The 19,313-nt window shown below is 37.7% G+C and overlaps 1 protein-coding gene across 5 annotated transcripts in view; it reads left to right on the forward strand.

Annotated features, from left to right (window-relative positions):
- NRXN3 (neurexin 3) overlaps positions 1-19,313 on the forward strand; it is a 1,519,487-nt gene that overhangs the window by 726,381 nt on the left and 773,793 nt on the right. For all 5 annotated transcript variants that reach the window (XM_063091545.1, XM_063091547.1, XM_063091543.1 and 2 more), the window contains 2 exons: positions 752-925; positions 17,670-17,789. In XM_063091545.1, the coding sequence (XP_062947615.1) occupies positions 752-925; positions 17,670-17,789 (294 nt within the window). The remainder of the gene's footprint in view (positions 1-751; positions 926-17,669; positions 17,790-19,313) is intronic.

Genomic DNA, 19,313 nt, shown 5'->3' on the forward strand with positions numbered 1-19,313 from the left:
ATTATTTAATAATGTTAATTATGCCATAATGCAATTTATTCAGTTTTTACTTAGACAGCTTCTCAAGAAATGGTTTGTTTTTTTCTGATAACCTCAGGAATGTCTCACTGCGGGGGCTGAGGGGTGAGGTTATAAATATCAAAATGCGGGAGGGTCCATATAGAAAAGAATACGGGCTTTGGAATTTCAGCTAATCATTTATGCCTGGGTGATCTTGGTACAACTTCTTAGCCTTGTTCAGCTTATGTGTGTGTGTGTGTGTGTGTGTATACATGCACACAATATATATGTGTGTGTGTGTATATAATATATATATATATATATATATATATATACTGTGTGTGTATAAACACACAATATATATGTGTACATATATATATATTTCAAAATAAAGATAATTGTTACTCCTTTTATGAGTTGTTAGCAGTTTTGATGGAATGTCTGTAAAACCTTGGCAACAAGCACATAAAAATCAATAAATGATTCTTTTGTTGAAAATGTTGTTAATCTTTATTTCATCTTTGGTGATTAAAATTTATGAGATGATGTATATATGAATGACACATAAGAAATATTGGTTTCTTCTTTTTACAATTTAGAAACCCTGGTAATTATTTTGTTTTGGCTGTCCCCCCTCCTGCCCTGACTATATCATCATTGTCTAATGAATAGCCTCACAGTCATTGGCTTTAGTTGGCATGGTTGCCAAATCCTTTATTCATTCTCTCTGGCTACCCACTTTCCTTTCCAGGAGACCTCTACATGGCTGGTCTGGCCCAAGGCATGTACAGCAACCTCCCAAAGCTTGTGGCCTCCCGGGATGGCTTTCAGGGCTGTCTGGCATCCGTGGACTTGAACGGGCGCCTGCCAGACCTCATCAATGATGCTCTTCATCGGAGTGGACAGATCGAGCGTGGCTGTGAAGGTGACCTTTTTTTTTTTAAGATACAGCCTTGTTGCAAGCACTAAGCCTCTTTGCTGCCTCTGCCAGTGCTTCCCTCCCTGGTTTACCAGTCCTCTCTCATTTCCATTTGCCACCTGACAATTCATCACTGTCAGTGTCCTTTTGCCACTGGTTGAGTATGTTAAGACATACTGCCACAGGCTCCAGGCATGTATGTGGGCAAATGTTTTCTCAGTATCACATACTTGCCCTGAAGAACCTTCCCTGGCACTGACATCAGGCTTCTCCCAATTTGTGCCCTTGCTTCTAGAATGGCTAAAAGGGCATCAGAGACTTTTATTTACATTTTAACACATGGTGATGGGCAAACCAGTGACTTTATATGGGTGTCACCATTAATAAAATGTTTTGCCAATAGCAAATGCATTATTTAATGCAAATCGAGCAGGAGATAGGGAAATGATGTCAGAATGCCATGATGATATAAGGGAACTAACATTTATTGAGTATTTACTAGCTATCAGGCATTGTTAGGCAGTCCCTTGGTATGGTGTAGTGGAACATCGTGGACTTTGATATTAGAAAGACCTGGATTCAGGTCCACAGAGTAGCTTTTGTTAGCTTTGTGACACTTGGCAAGTACTTAACCTCCCTGAGCTACATCTTTCTCAACTTAAAGTGGAGCAATAAGACTTACCTTGGAAGGTAAGTAAATTAGACATATACATAAAATGCCTGATATATAGGAGGTACTCAATAAATGGTGGGATTATTGTTTACAAATATTACCTCATGTGAGACATCTAATAACATTGCATGCCTGCCATGCAGCACAACAAACCATGCTCAGCCTATTTCTGTAGATGATTCTCTAAACCTTGAGATACTAACTAAACTTTACAGGTCTTCCTGAATCCAACAGTTCTTTACAAAAAACACAATCTAGTTTTAGCCGGCAGAGGGCAGCAGTGTACACATTCAGCTTTCCCTAGCAGACTTGGGTTGGCTGAAAAGGGGACTCTGCCTAACCTGAGAGGCAAAGAGGTTGCCTGACCAGTCACCAGGGTCTATGTATTTTTTCCTTTGGCTGAGACTTATGGTCCTTTGTGCAACATATTGCGTTTTCTTGTATCACTTGTTCATTTACCATATCAAACCTGTTCCTTCATCTTCTGCGTTCAACTTCATGTATCTCTCTTGTTCTTTACCAGCTACTGTCTGGGTTTGCTCACCACCTTCATGCACATTTTTATGAAAGCTTCCCATTAGCTTCTCAGGCTGAATTGTAGTTATGGAAGTTGTTTCCCTTTGCCTAAGAGTCAGTTTCTTGTGTTGCGCTGGTAACAAGACTAAACATCCCTATAACACATTCTATTTTTCCTTTAGCCAGAAATATTTCTTAAATTCTGTTGGCCAAATATTGTTTGTGTGTGTGTATGGTGGGATAGGAGGTTGGGAATCACCAAGAATTTAAAGTAACCTCTTTGCTTTCTTCTTGAAATGCATAATTTCATTTAGCTCAAGAATTTTTGTCTTCTCATTGACCTGCTCTTAGTTCTTTGGGTCGTTTAAGGGCAATCCTGGCATAGACTCAGCTTTTGAAATTAAATTGAGTATCTTAGTTTAAAAGATTGTGGAATGATAATAATTCCAGTTAACCTGAAATAATTAATCACATCATAGTAAATCACAATATAAAAGCACACGTTTAAAAGCATAAGGTAATCTTAAGATACTGAATATTTTTATCATGCCATCAGTTTTTCAGATCTAAAAGTGAAGGAATTACCTATTGAGCTTTATAGCAATGCTGCCCAATAGAACAGAATGTAAGTCATATATGTAATTTCAATTTTCCTAGTAGCTACATTGGAAAAAGGCATAAAATAACAGGTCAAATTAACTTTAATTTTATAATGTATTTAATTTAACTCATTATATCCAAAATATTATTTCAGCATGCAATTGATATTAAATTATCAATAGGATATTTTACATTCCTTTTATCATATTAAGCCTTCAAAATTGATTGTGTGTTTTATACTTGTGGCACGCCTCAATCCAGATTACACACATTTACAGTGCTCAATAGCCATGTGTGTCAACGGCTACTGCAATGAAAGCACAGGTCTATAGAGTAGAAAAAGCAGCTGTACATAAGTAAAGCTACAGTATTAAATTAAAAGGAGGTGTAGACTAACTTTTATAAGAGTAAGCTAAAATCTACAGTATAAAGGGGGAATGGATCCCAGTTAAGAAAGCTTTAAAAGAAGCCCTGAGATCATTAGCAAACGGAAGTTGCCCATCACATTGGGGAAATGTCCCTATCCCTTCCTCCCTCTCTCTGTGCAGTTTGGCATGACTCACCACAGCATTATGGTGGGTTCTGGCCTTGCTCTGAGTATGTGTGATTATTCAAAGCCGGATATTGTAACCTGATGGCTCTACCATCTGAATCTATGGAAGTCCCATGGGCCTAATGACACAGCACTCTATTGCCATGGAGATAATTGTGATGGTTCCCATCGAACTTTACGTCTGCCCTGCTGGGTGGGATGAAGTGGTGGATGAGTACCAAGGAAGAAGGTCCTTGTTGATTGTACACAAATGGCTTAGATAATTAGCCTAAGTGGCCAGGAAAAATGGACGAAAAGTAGGTTAAGGCATAAATTACTGTCATTGGAAGTTTGTAAGAGATCCCAGGAGCTTTGTAGGGTTCTGTGAAAATGAAATTGTAAAAGATGCTGGGGAGAAAATGAAGAGCACAAAACCTTGGAGAGATGGCAAAAAGGTGTCATTCCCATTCTGAATACCTTGTGAATTACAGGTCACCCTCAGAGAAAGAAGTCCTTTGGGTACTAGGCAGTGTGTGAACCATAGGAAATAGAACACATTTCTTGATTTTCCATTTCTACATATAGAATAGTAAACAAGGGATGAAGTTTTATTACTAAGAACTAAGAACTGGATCTCCTCAAGATGTGTTTTATTCTCACATATCTGGAATACACCAGCCAGGATACATTATTTATTTTTGTCAAAGTCATTGACAATGACACTTCATGATCCCTAAGCAGTAAATGTGTTACTCTCCCTATTATATATGACCCATGGCAACAGATAAAATAAAAGGCAAAAGAGTCCAAAATTATTTTTAAAACATCTTAGGGGCCGGGCCGTGGCTCACTCGGGTGAGTGCGGTGCTGATAAAACATCTTAATCCACTACCGGTTGGCTCTCAGGTGTTGATAGCAAAAACAAAACAAAAAAATTCTTGAACCAGGTTTTGATTTTATGTCTTTAATATATGCATAGTGTATTATTTAGAAACTACGTGCGATTTCTGGATGACTCCTATTCAACACTTAACTGTGATTTGCCACCTCTCAATTTGGGCTAGAATTTTTTAAAAATTATGCCTGATTTAATACTTGGCTGGCAAATATCTCTTCCTACTTGAGGACAGTTTTGCTGCTGACCCCGAGGCATCATTAGCTTGCAATGCTGTTCCACAATTGCAGATGGTAAACATCTGAGAGAAACACATGTGCTTCATTTTGAGACTGGCGTGAATAAATTAAAAAGACATTGGTTCAGTGCCTTTTTGCCCACAGCCATTTGGATTTGGCTATATTTTTACAACTTAAACAAATTGAGCTGGCTGTTGTTCCCAAATCATCTTGGTACAAATGCTCAATTCTGGTTCCACATACCTTGGTGGCATTTGCAGGAGGGTTCAAGGGTGCACCCAAGTGAGTCTTTCATGCTCAAGTTCTAAATGTTCAGAATTGTTTTGGTGGGCTCACTCTGATTGTGCACACATGTCTTTCACCCTGGCCATGCACCACCCTTATTTCTGGGCCCTATGCCATGGTTGGCTGTGTGGATGTGGGTAGGATCATATTGCCCATTGCTTGTGCTTTGTCAAGTCCAATGTTTCCCTGCCCCTGCTCTGCTGACTTGGCTCTGAGGAGGCCTGCTCCACCCCAATCTGCGCGCGTTCCCCGTCTGTACGTCTCCCATCTGTGCTGTCTCTGGCGAATCTGTAGAGCATTTCAATTGTCTGTTTGAGTGATGTTGGTTATGCAGATTGCATTTTCATTTCTGTAATGTTACCCTGGTTTACTTGACCTCTTACTAACCTCTGGTTACTGTTTTCACTTTTTCTGTTTTTTTGCTAACAAAGTTGCGTTGACCAAAGCTGACCTGCAAGGTAGAGAAGGCTCTTGTTCCCATTACCACTTTGGACTGAAAGATGCCCTGTGTGACCCTTGGTATTTTTTTCTGGAGAGGTCTTCAAGTTGTTACACCTCTTGATCAGCAGCAATCGTGGGGAGGGGGCTGAATCCTGTGTTCTTCTGAAAGGGTGATAGAAAACCCTGATCAATGCACAAAAAATACCTTTAAAGAGGAGACCTCATGGGGGTAGGAACATGATTTCATTTTGGGGGGGACCAAAGAGGTTTGACAACACCTATACTTTAACTACCCACAAACACATTAATTCAGTCTGAAAATGGTTAACTCTTCTCCAAGCTGTTGCTATAGAGGGGCTGGCTGCTTTCAATTTAGTTACTATAGATAGAAACAGCACTTGAAAGAAGAAGAAAAAGAGCCATTTAAGATCTTAATTTATTATTTTCTGGGTCAGGCAGGTCACTTTTTAGAACAGGACATTTAAATGCTTAGGTCTTATGAAAGAGTAAATGATATTTCATTTTCTCTTAACTCATTTTAAAGAAACATGTTTAGGCATTTGGGAAATATTAATGTCATTAAAATGTTCTAGAGATTTGTATTTCCTATTGGGGATTTTGGTTGAGCACTTTAATGTTCTGTCTTGTGATCTAAGGGAAAAAGTACTCTCGGGGAAGAAGAGGATCTGTCAGCTTTATCCTGAATATCCTATAAAATGCCTGGCTGCGAGAGATGTCAGTGAATAGCTGCTGCAGAAACTGCTGCTTCTGCCATTCAAAGAGGCACCTTACAAAGTCAGTAATGGACCACTGGTCCTGTCATGTCAGGTTGCTTTGACTCAGAATAGTAAGCGAGGAAGAGGCATTTTAGATATCTTTTGGCTGATGGTCAAGCCAGGGACTGTGCCTCAGATACCCCTGCAGAGTTTGCAATCAGCAAAAATTGTTAGAAGTGGTTAAGGCAAAGGTAGCTTTAACAAAATTAATTTTCATCTAAAAGATCATTTACTTTACTGTGACTTACTTGTTATAGGTCGTGTAGGTAACCATTTTAAGCATTTATCTCTCAGGAGGACTTCAACTAATAAGGTCTCTCTCGAGCCATTTTCCTGCAACTCTTTTTTCTTCATTTCTTCTTAACAGTTTCACATATATTCCAATATATACTACAATTAATGAAACGAAAAGAACATATACTGGGTTATTACTTTGAAGTCCAAGGAAGCTCTATAATAGCTTTCAATTTCAAAGCATGTAGGGCCCTTTTGGTAATACTGTTGTTTTATGAATTAAATTCAAATGTCAAAAAAAGGTCCAGTGCATATTATTCTCTAAATGGTGGGGAGAGAGAAGGGAGTGAGATTCAATCTACGATGTGAGACAATCCAAGGTTGCTGAAGCTCCTTAGCACCAGATTCAGTAGGTAAAACTAGACAACTACATCTCCTTCTTGCCTTTACTTTTCTTCAGGGTAAGAACTGTAAGGATTTTGAATCCCTAGAACCTAGCACAAGGTCTCTCACATAGGGACTCCATACCTGGAAAAATAATCTCTAAGTTTCCATCAAAGATGGAAAAATGGTTTGTAGGAATCATACAAATAAGAGATTGATATCCATGTCTATTGTAAAGTGTTTACCAAAATGTAGATACAGATTTAGGGACAGAATACTTTGGAGTATATTAATTTTTCCCTTTAAAGAAGCAGTCTAGTCATCAGCATGGTTTTAAAGTTATTACTCCATTGACACGAACTTTCTTCCATTCTTGTAATGACTTGACAGTCTCTTTGTGGCAGGAGCTTTTATTTTTTGTACTTATTTTGGGTCATCTTACTCTTTCCTTGTATTATGGAAAATGAGCTTTAAGATGCAAATGCTTTTATTTTTTGGTTTCCTGACACTAGGATATGGACCGTTATTCATAGCTGGCTTTTTCAGCTACTACCTGTGGGCACAAATAGTAGTGATTACCATTAAGTGCGGAAGGGCAGTAAAAACATACAACAAAGAGATGAGGCAGTCTGAAATGCAGAGGCAAATGTACTCAGAAGAAAATATAATGATGAGGTACAGGAAGTGGCATAATGAATCTGGATGAGTCAACATTGAATCCTCTTGTCATTGTGTTGTTGGGGTGATTTTTTATTTAAAAATTTTTTTTTAATTCCCTAGTGATTGCGTTGTTCAGTTTAACAGAAACTAAGTATCAGCCACCCCTATGTATCAGGTACTCAACTAGGTATTAGGGATGCAGATGACATGCAGTTCTCTGACTTCAAAGAAATCAGTAGATCAGCTGGTAATCACAATGCAGAATGAAAACTACTCTCCTAGAGACATGCATCATTCTGTGTGAGCTGGAGAAGTATGGCTGGACATGTGGGGTAAGGGTGGTCAGAGTGGGTGCTCAGGGATTAGCTTCTCAGGTGGAGTTTGAGCTGAGTCTGAAGGACAAGTATGCTTTAGATGGATGAGTGGTAGAAGGGCATGTAACAGCTTGGCTAGGTTGGGAACCTACAAGAAGCTCCATTTGACTGCAATAATGTGCACGTGGAAATATGATAGAAGATGAAACTGGAGCCACAGGATGACGTAGGATGGAGACAGGTGATCACAGACTCAGTGTAAGGAGTTAGACTTTACCCAAGGATGCTGTAAGGAGGGTAGATTTGGGTTAGGTTTCATTTGATCAAGATTACTCTGACACCAGGGTGGAGAAGGGTCAGAAGGACAGGAACTGAGAGCAGAGAACAGAGTCGGTAGCGAAGCAGCATATTCCAAGTCAAAGTCAAGAGGCATGCTCCTGATGCCTGTTACTTTGCTTAGCCAAGGAGATAAACAAGTTTGCCTCTCAGAGGAAACCTTGAAGAGCTAAGACAAAAAGGAGCTCTTTCTACTGTTTGCTCTGCCTACATCCATACTACTATTCTCATTCATGGCAGGTATGTTTGCTTTATCATAAAAGATGTCAAGGAAGAACATCAGCTGCCCTTGGTTTCAGGCCAGACACTTCACATCTCTCTGGGTTGGGAGAGGGTGTGGGAGCTCTCCATGGTACTCCCTTGAGGCACATGGAGATGCTGCATTGCTGCTAAGTTCAGTCTTTGTATCAGGGTCCCTTGGATAGAATGGATAGAATGACAATTTCTAAAGAACATTCAGAAGTGAATTCCTAATTCTTTTTTCATTTGTTTGTTTTCAAGAAGGATATCATTAGAGAAGGGGGAAGAAAAAAGATTCCCTAAAACTTGTTCACTTAAGAAAGGAGCTGCAAAATTATAAAATAAATATTAAGTTTAACCTGTTGAAAGTGAGACAGATGACAAAAACTATGAGGAATGAAAGAACAACTCTTTATTGGGTTAGGTGATTAATTAGAATGTATTTTCCTCACTTTTCTTTATAAGTCCCCGTAGCAAGTTTTATTTCTGGAGTTGATTATCTTCTTTTCTAGAAATGTAAGTTGCTCCTCTGCCCAGATTGTGGGCAGGTGGGTTGAGGAACCAGGGTTGATTGGATCTAGGTGCTAAGTGCTGGCTATTTTGAGAAAGTCAATTAATGTATTGGGTTTGAATGCTGTGAAAACCTGAGGAGTCTTTCAAGCCATTTTTGATAAAAGTTGGTATCAGCCAAACAACTTTACTAGGTAAAGGAAATTTTAATTCTCCAACGATCTTTACCATGAAGAATATAGTCCCTCACTTCATTTCCTTCAAAGTTGAGGGCTGTCTCACATTCTCTGTTGTATTTTATGTGATAAAATGTATCACTTGACCTAATAGAAATCAGTTCCTCAAAAATGGTTTGCATTATGAGAAATAATAAGAGAAGCGGGAAGTAAACTTAACTCCTTACCAACTGTACAAATGGGAGGGGAGAACCTGATTTTCCTCTCCATCAATACTGATAATACCCTTTATTGAGAGTTTATCTGGTGTAGGAACATTCTGAGGACTTGGAATGTTATATCTCCATTAAGAACATGACCTTACATGGTAGATATTGTTATCCTGTTTTATTGATGACTTTATAGGCTTTGCATATGCTCTCTCATTTAGATCTCACACCATGTTAGATAGTAACAATTTATATTCCCATTATACAAATGAGGAAATTGAGTTTCAGAGTTTAGGTAGCCAGCTCAAGGTCACATTTCTAGTAAGTGATAAAATTGGATTTTAAAGCCCATGCCCTTTTCTCTACTATGCCATATGGTATGAGTTTGGATTTTTTCTATTTCCAAAGCAAAAACAGTACGCAGATGACCAGAGAGTATGTAAGATAGTCATGCCTTCAAGGCAAAAAACATGATCTTGAGAATATTTCCACCCTTAGATCTCTCTGCTGAAACAATATTATAATAACACCTAGGATTCTGTTCTCTAGCTTTGTTGTGTTTTCAATAAAATGGGACCTAGAATATTCACTTCTCAGTCAACTGTATATGGAGAAAGACACATGACATGTTCAAGAGATCATTGCTTTCTTATTTTAAAATTAAATATAAGTAAATTGGCTTTCTTCCAGTTAAAAAGGATATATTTTATGTTGTCTATTAGTGAGTGTCTTCAGAAAAGTCGAGAGAACCCAACACTCTAAATTTTGAAATACTCTTGAGGTGTATGGAAGTAGATTTGCCGAGAGACCAAGACACATATGCAGCTAAGTTGGTAGGCTATCCTTAATACCAAGAATATTTTCTGTATTGGATAGGATTTGCCAGAGAAAGAACAGCCAATAGGAGTTTTATATATATATATATATATACATAAAACTATGCATATATATATATATATGCACACACACACACATATATATATATACACATGAGAGAGAGAGAGAGAGAGAGAAGGAGATTTATTATAAGAATTAGCTCACATGGTTGTGGAGGCTGAAAAGTTCCATGATCTGCTGTCAGCAGATTGGAAAACCATGAAACCCACTGGTGTAATTCAGAGCAAGTCTGAAGACCTTAGAATGGGGCAAAGGAGGCCAGGAAAGGGGAAGCATGATGGTGTAAGTTGTGATCTGAGTCCAAAAACACAAGAACCAGGAGCACTAATGTCCAACATCTGAGGACAGGGGAAGGTGGTTGTCTCAGCTCAAGTAGAGAGAGTGAATTTCACATTCCTCTGTATTTTGATTTTATTTGAGACCTCAAAGGATTAAATGACGCCCACCTCCACTGGGAATAGCCATCTGCTTTACTCAGTTTACCAATTTAAATGCTAATGTCTTTTGGAAATATCCTCACAGACACACCCAGAAATAATGTTTTATTATTATTATTGTATTTAATGATGAGATATCTGGGCATCCCTTAGCCCAGTCTAATTAAAACATAAAATTAACTGTTACACTCTTCCTGAAGCTTCTCGACTCTTTAATTCTTATATTTTAGCAGTAGAGACTGATTGTTCAGGAATCTGGTAAGAGTCTGAATCCCATTTTTAAAGAATTTTCCTGTAGGGTTTTTATAAATTTATTCATGAGTCGTACATACATATATATACACATATGCACATATCTATGTATATCTATGTATATTCATCTTTCTCTCTATGTACTTTATTTTTTCTCTTTCCCACCCAATTTCTGTTCTCTCATTTTTTCCTCTATGAAACAGTGTAAATTTAAAAACTGTAAAAGTAGAAAGGTTTAGGCACTTATCAGGAGTGAAAAATTAAGTTGAAGGTGAAAGATCTCTTTAGACAGTTCATGGCAACTCTCACAAGCCTCCTTCCCATGGCAGCTGTGCTTTGTCTGGGGCAAGCAAACCCTTTGGTTGGCACATAGTTCTCCTATAATGACTTTACAATCAGGTTATACTCAGAGAATCTAAGCCCTCTGAGAAGCACTTCACCCAAGTGATTAAGGTTGACGAATACTGGTAAATCAGACCCACCTATTGTCTACTATTGGTCTTCTAGCCTCGGCCCTTTAGAATAAATAGACATCGAGAACCTAAATTTGATGTGGCCTCCAGGCCTGTCACTCCTACCCCTCCTATCACACACCTTCACTCCCCCACCCACTCCCGGTCTGGCCAGAACCATCTGGTGCTGTTTTAACAATATTTACTTATTTTAGATTGGGATGTTTGAGGCATAGCTTTAAGTCTTACTTAGGCAATAACAGAGGAAGCATCCACTCCAGTACTAGTTTCCTGGGCTTTAGGCAGCATTTCTATTTCAAGGACCCACAAATAATAGTAGAAACTCTATCCACTATTGATTTTCTAGAACATGATCTGTTTGCATGTGCCACAAACGTGGATTTGCGCAGCAACAGGCTTGGAATGACTGTATGTGATGCTTCTTAAAGAGACACATAATCCCGAATTCAAGCAAAATGATGGGAAATCTGTGGCAGCCATCAGAATTATCATCTGAAAAAATATATATATATAAAGAAATGAGACACAATTCAATGTTCTCCAGTGGACTAAAACCAGAGCTGGGAATTAGAAATGAAAAGTGCCAACATCAGCGACAACTTATTTGGTCTTATCAGGCGTACTTCTCTTGGCATGTCACTTTCTCCACTATACAAAGAGAAGTCACTATCTTTTCTCAAAAGGATATGTGTCTATTTTAGTGAGAATCGATCACATATGAAATGCAAAAGTAGAGAGTGTCCTTCCCATACAGGGATTTCCTAGGTCCCTAGTACAGTTTGAAGCTGTTGATAGTAGTAGTGATAAAAAAGACTGTAAATATATAATTACAAAGTTTTGTGTTATCATAGACTATATGGACTTTGACATTGATTTGGAATAGTGCTTTAGAAAAAAATTATTATTAAGTCCTTAAAAATGTCTGTTATACTCATAAACACACATTGGATACAGATTTCTATTCACATAATTGGACAAAGCTAGGTCTTGTTTACTTGTATTAGAATTTTGAGTTGAAATGGCATTTGAAAGTTTTCCTTGTGGAAAAACCAGATCCCTACATTAAAATGTCATCTTTCTATGGCTGTAGGTTAGAAATACCTCATTTAAGTTACTCTTGTTAATACAGTGGCGTCACACGCCTCCACCCCTCTGGCTTACCACATTCACAGAAATTTAAGTGGGTGGGCTGTGGAATTAACAAACTTGGGTTTGAGACCTTACCCTTCTACTTGCTACCTGTGGTATTTTGGAAAAGTTATCCAACTTTTCTGTGCCTCAATCTTCTTTTCTGTAGTCCTTGCCTTCTGATTTAATTAATGGTTAAAAATTTATTTAATTTTGAAATGCTGTGTGTCTCCCATAGAATAAATCATTCTTATTTTTCTGATTCTTTAATACTTTTAATTATTTTTGCTTCATTGTATGTTTATGAAGATTAATTAAATTAATATCTTAAAAGCACTTAGTACAATGTCTGGCACATAATAGATCCTAGGTAAGTCATATCTGTTGTTGTATCTTCTTTTTGATTTGTACAAGATTGTTTTATATTAGTAGATATGCAGAGAGAAGCTTTTCTTTTTTTCCCCGCACAGAATATTTCTCAAATTTCCTTTTTTTTTTTTTAAAGACACTGCTATCTATGTGACATACAAACATTGAATACATTGGCATAATGTATTCATAATGTATTCCTCTGTTCAGGAAGAGATGTATGATGAACTTAACAGGTTAAAGTAATCAATAGGAGCTTATTACATTAGCGTATAGAAAGTACTCTAGAGTCTAGCCCCAAACTCTCATTCATTCAATACACAGTTATGACATACTGTGACTGGGCAGTGGGGACACAAAGGAGTTTTTGTCTCAACAAAATCTAATCTCTGGTGAGATTAGATGTGCCTAATAGAGGAGAAAACTTTGTCAGTTAGATACCACCACCTCACCCCGTCCTACAAAACGCTTTGTTCCAAGTAAAAGAGTGCTTACATAAGCTGATATTGGTAAATTCTAAGGGTAAATTGTTAAGTTAAGAGAACTGCTTGGCTTTAAGTCCTAAAAGAATGACTTTATTTCTTTTGTTTTTTAATTCTTTTATTTATTCGATAATGTTTTCTGAGCCCTCAGAAATGCCTGTTGCACAAGCAACAAAATCAAAAGTAAACAAATGGGATTGAATCAAACTACAAAGCTTCTGCACAGCAAAGGAGACAATTAATACAGTGAAGAGACAACCCACAATTGGGAGAAAATATTTGCAAACTCTATATCTGATAAGTGGCTAATATGTAAAATATATGAGAAACTCAGACAACTCAAAAGTTGTTTTCAAAAGAAAACAAATAATCCAATCAAAAAATTGGCAAAAGACCTGAATAGACAATTCTCAAAAGAAGACATAGAAATGGCCAATAGGTATGTGAAAAAAAGCTCATCACCACCAGTCATCTGAGAAATGCAAATTAAAACTGCAATGAGATACCACCTTACACCTGTTAGAATGGCTGTTATTAAAACAATGAAAGATAATGTGTTGGCAAAGGTGTAGAGAAAAGGGAAAACTTACACACTGTTGAGGGACATCTAAATTAATGTAGCCATTACAGAAAACAGTGTGGAAGTTCCTCACAAAACTAAACATAGAATTACCATGTGATCCAGCAATCCCATTTCTGAGTACATATCCAAAGGAATTGAAATCAGTATGCTGGAGAGATAGTTGCACTCTATGTTCATTGCAGCATCATTCACGATAGCTAAGGTAGGGGTGCAACCTAGGTGTCCATCATCAGATAAATGGATAAAGAAAATGTGGTATGTACACACAACAGAATACTATTCAGCCTTTAAAAAGGGGGAAATCCTGATATATGTGACAACATAGATGAACCTAGAGGACTTTATGCTAAGTAAAATAAGCCAGGCACAGAAAGACCAGAACCACATTATCTGACTTACATGTGTAATCTAAAAAAGCTGAACTCATGGAAATAGACAATAGACTGATGGTTACTAGAGGCTGGGGGAGAGGGGGTGAATGGGGAAAGCGAGAATGTTAATCAAAGGGTACAAAGTTTCAGTTCAACAAGAGGAATGAGCTTTCATAATCTACTACACAGAATGGTTATAATAAATAATAATGCATTGTATATCTCAAAATCACTTGAAGGGTAGACTTTAAATGCTTTTGCCACAAAAAATAAATATGTGAGATGATGTATTTGTTAATTAGCTAGATTTAATTATTCCACATTGTAAACATATATCACAACATACATTGTATACCACAAATACATACAATTATTATTTTTCAATTGAAAAGAACATAATAAACAATTTAATGACGGGCCGTGTAAATGTAACGAGCTAATTAAACAGAAATACATGATGATGAGTGAATGTGATGCTGGTGGGAGCATCCTTAAGTAGGATAATTCGGAGAAAGCTCATTCTGAGCTGAAACTTGAAGATTGAGAATGAACCAGTCATTTGGAAATCTGGAGGGAGAATATTTCAGGCCAGAGGCCCAGCAAGAGCAGAGGGGTGAGCTTGCAGTGTCAGGGCAGTGGTCCTGGAAAGTGAGCAGGTGTCAGAACCACCTGGAGGGCCTGTGACAACTCAAATTCCTGAACCCCAACCCCAGGCAGTATGTCTGGGTGAGGCCTGAAAATGTGCTTTTCTCTCAAGATCCCAGGGGGTGCAGATGCTGCTGTTTCGGGGGCAACACTCTTGAGCATCATTGTGTTAGAGAGGAACTGAAAGGAGGAAGGGATGGCTGGAGCACTGTGAGCTAGGGGTAAGTAGCAGGAAATGAGGCTGGAGAAGGAAGCAGCCCTATGATCTCAACCTTGAAAGGAGGTACAAGTTTAGTTCCGGATTGATGGGAAGTCATTGAAGGTTCTACTGGTTCTCACTTGAAAATGTTCTTATTCTTGGATGGTTATGATGTAGTCAGTGTTCCAGGATTATCCAATTCTACATAGTGTTTACTCCTTAATGCACGTGAAACACATTCAGTGGAATTGGAAATAACTTGTAACTCTCTGTATTCAATCCCTGACAAATGGGAAAGACCCATTTCTGCTCACTTTGCAGAGAACAGACGTGCTCCCATACTCATGTTTTGGAATTATGAGACAAAGGCAAATCAGAGGTAGCCAGAATTCAGATCAGCTCAACATTTCCTCAAACACTTTTTCTGCACCTGCGCAGTAGACTTAGTGCAGCAAGGACATAGCCAAAGCATACTACTACATGATTTCGAACAGCAAGCAGCATTCAATCTTTTGATGATAAATTGTAAAACCATGAAACAATTAGAGGATTATATAAGCAGAGGACAGTGCAACTGAATATTTTCATGTGCAAAAATTAATGATGCAGATAATAAGTGCTATGGCCACTAAGAAGAGAGAGCATAATTGTTTCAAGGCACTGGGAGTGTTTTATCTGGGGGAGACATTTGGGCTGGTCCTTAGGAAATGGTTAAAATTTGGCAGTTAGACCGGAGGGGGAAAGCATGGAAAAGCCTTTGTCTTCAAATTCAATCAACATGCAGAGAATTACTGTGTTTTCCCAAAGTTTTTGCTGTTCTGCTGCCTTTCAAGGGAAAGCCTTCCATGTGTTTTTGATTCTCGAGTACAATTAAATTACTAGCCCATTGTCTGGTGAGAGCTGTTTGGTCAGGAGCCCTGTGGACTTCTCAGAAGCTTTCATCCTTTGAAAGAAGCTGTCCTGATTTTCCATTGTTAATGAAACTTGTAGGACACAATGCTCAAGTTTAAGACCCACTGAGAACATGACCATGCACCTCCTTTCATCTCTACATGAGGGAACCACATGGCAAATAGGAACTGCAGAAACCCAGCAGCAGTGCTATTCCCCCAGTGTTAGTAATTGTCTTGAATTTTCTTATGTCATATCCTAATAGCTTTACCTTTTGAGGGATGGCCTGTATTGCTTCCGCCCTTCATGAATAAATACAAACTGTCTTGCCACCCAGAAGATGAACACTTTTTAGTCGTGCATCTCTTTTGAACATGTATCCTTAGGACCCCTGCATACCTACATTTCAATATTTTGTATCTGTGTGAGGCTTAACTTGTAGTTTCTGAAACATGCAGTATTGCAATGGATATATTTTTTACTCTGTCACATGCTTTTATGCATTAATTCCTGACTAATGCATTTGAGGAGTCAAACGGCTAACCTCTTTTTGCTGAGGCTCTCAGGAAATTCATAGTCATTCTGAATATTAAGATATTTCCTGTTAGCTCATGTAATTCCAAAGGTATAAGTTTATCTTTAATACCAATGTTAAGGCAGAAAATAGCAGTAGAAAAAGAGTGAATAATTAAGGAGAAGCACCAAGATGACCTAAAGAAAGATTTTAATGGCATCCTGTAGTACAGAAATCATCAAACTTTTTTGGTTGCCCACTCAGATCAGTAAAATATTTTTAGAATGCTTTTAAAATAGGTATTTTATGTATGTTATATACATGTATCATTATACTTATATATTATTAATATATGAAAGATATGCAAAATAGAAACAATAAATAATGAAATGAAAAAGGAACATATTTTCTAATATTTTCTTCCTATACCTCAAATAATTCTCTTTTTCATTCTCTGGTATATGCACAGTCCACTTAAGAGAACACACTTCTAAAATACTTGTACCTACAGCAGCAGCGTATGTAGTGCAATGGCAATGGTTCTCAAACTTTAAGCTGCATCAGAATTTCCTGGAAGCTTGTGAAAACAGATTTCTGCCTGCTCACCAATGTTTCTAATTCAGTAGGTCTGGAGTGGAGCCCAAGCATTTGCATTTCTAACAAATTCACAGGTGCTTCTGGTCCGAGGACTAGGACTACGCTTTGAGAACCACTGGTGTTACTCTGTCTTAGCTGGGCATCTGCATCCTCTAATTACCAAATTTACCTTGGTAAAAAATTATTTTTAAAAATTATTTTACCTTGGATAGATTATTTTACCTCTCTGAGCTCAGATTTCTAAATATGTAATATGGAAATAATCATAATTACTTACCTCTTAGAGTTTCGTGAGAGCTTAATGAGATAATATGGATAAATTGCATAGTACCCAGTGCTCATCACCTACAATACACCAATACAGGTTGGTCGCTATATTCTCCACCTCCTTATCCTTCACTTCCTCCTCCTCCTCATCATCATTATCATCATCATCAAATGTCTTTTTAATGTCACAAGGTAGACTTAGGGACTTTGGATTTTAGGATAAAATATTGTGCCTGACAAGAATCATGGGAATGCATTTTTTTTTTCTGCTTTAGCATTATGCATTAAGAAAGCCCATGCTCCAAATGAGATATCTTTCTAGTTGAATAGTAGAATCAAAGCTCTTTTCCAAAGTCTGCCTAAAGGAGAACAGTGTGTTCAGCCCTCTCCCTTTTGTGTGTAACTGTTGATATTTTGTGGCTGTGTGTATTTCTGTCATCTTTTTTATATGCTGAACGAATTCTTGTTGCATGAGATTGAGTTGCCATTTTTGTTGATTGTGTCTTTGAGTGTTTGAGAGCATGAGGATGGTAAATACAGGTGATTTCTTTGAATTTCACTAATTTTTAGTATTTCTTCTCTCTCTCTTTTTTTCTTCCTTCCACCTCTTCTTATGCATTACTAGGGCCCAGTACTACCTGCCAGGAAGATTCATGTGCCAACCAGGGAGTCTGCATGCAGCAGTGGGAAGGCTTTACCTGCGACTGTTCTATGACCTCTTATTCTGGAAACCAGTGCAATGACCGTAAGTACAACCTTTTCATGCTGGACATATTTTCATGGGGTTCAGAGGTTCGAAGAAACCTTACGGACAATATCTTTTCTGAAAGATTCATATGTAATTCTCTCCTCCAGAAACATGGAAAACAAAGGACTAGTGCTCCTATGGGAAGAGCAAAGAGACATTTCTTGCTCAACAATACTAGATATTCTTTTATTTGCTTAGCTCTGTGTTTTTTCTATAGATTAGAATATCTATGACTGAGACAGAAAAAAGTCAAGCAATATTTTCGTTGTAAGGGGTTCAATTTACTATTAATTAAATGATCTAGATAACAATTTTGAGACTCTTCCCATTTGCATTGCCAAGAATTTAGAGGCTATTTAAATAACGAAGCTATTTTCTAAAAAAGTCTGAGTTTAGGGAACTTCTTGGGCTTACCAATGACAGACACTCATTGTGTTTATTAATTCTTCCAATTAGAAAATTTTAAAGCATTCTCAGAAGTCTTTCAAGTATAAGGCAAAGATTCCTTCTGGCTGAATTTATTGGTGACTATTTGCTGTTCTGTGTATATGTGCATTTCTATTTCATGAGTATATTTTATATGTATATATCTGTGTATTTGGTTCATATTGTAAGAGATCATTGTGATTGTTATTTTTGTCCACTAGAGGTGCTTCAAGTGCACCAGTTAATTTAGTTCTAAGAGAAGACTGATTTCATGGAGGTGATTCTAGCACTGATGGTGGAGATACTTCAATGCTGTGGTGATCTGTAACCTGTGTCTCCACTTCCTTCTCATGTCATTTTCCTAACATAGCCACTTTAAAGACAAGCAAACACTTGAAATTTCTGAATACCTATTGCAAAGAGATTTGTTAAAAAGTCCTGACTGGGTGGGTCCTGCTGACCTTCTGATTTTCTAAACGCAGCATTTGTGGTAGAAGTTTGTGTTACCATCCAAACTCATTTGGCCTCTTGGTTTCATAAAAATGATGCATGATGTTATCTGAGCAAATAGTAAGTCATGTTAAAGTGTGCCCATATGGGAGCAGGAGCGAATTACAGTGCTATGTTCCTTGTGCCTATTTGGTTTTCCTTGATTTTTTATTTGTCAACTTTTTGCATGTGTGCAGTTGTCTCTTGTCATTCTCTTTTCCATTTTTATCCGTAGCTTTTTGTTCCATATGCTCTTTCATTCTCTTAAGATGCACTAAGGAGAAACAAATGGGAAATCTGGCAGTATAAAGAGAAAATTATGTGATAACCATTCATCTACGTATAAGCCTTATGTCTCCATATCTGTCATGCAAAGGATACAATGTCTGCAGAAGGCTTTGCCATCAGATTGCTCTTGCCAAGTATTTTGGTATTAATGAAAATACTGTCTCCATATTTACAACTTGGAAATGATGTTCCACTGTGAAACAGGCAATGATGGGCCTTTCCAGAGTAGCTGGGGAATTGTTCTATATATTCTTTCTTTTCTGTTCAGTTTGCCTGCATAGGACTCATTAGGAAAGCTTTTTACTCTAACTGGCAGCA

The sequence above is a fragment of the Cynocephalus volans genome, chromosome 3, assembly GCF_027409185.1.
Source record: "Cynocephalus volans isolate mCynVol1 chromosome 3, mCynVol1.pri, whole genome shotgun sequence".
Classification (NCBI taxonomy): Eukaryota; Metazoa; Chordata; class Mammalia; order Dermoptera; family Cynocephalidae; genus Cynocephalus; species Cynocephalus volans.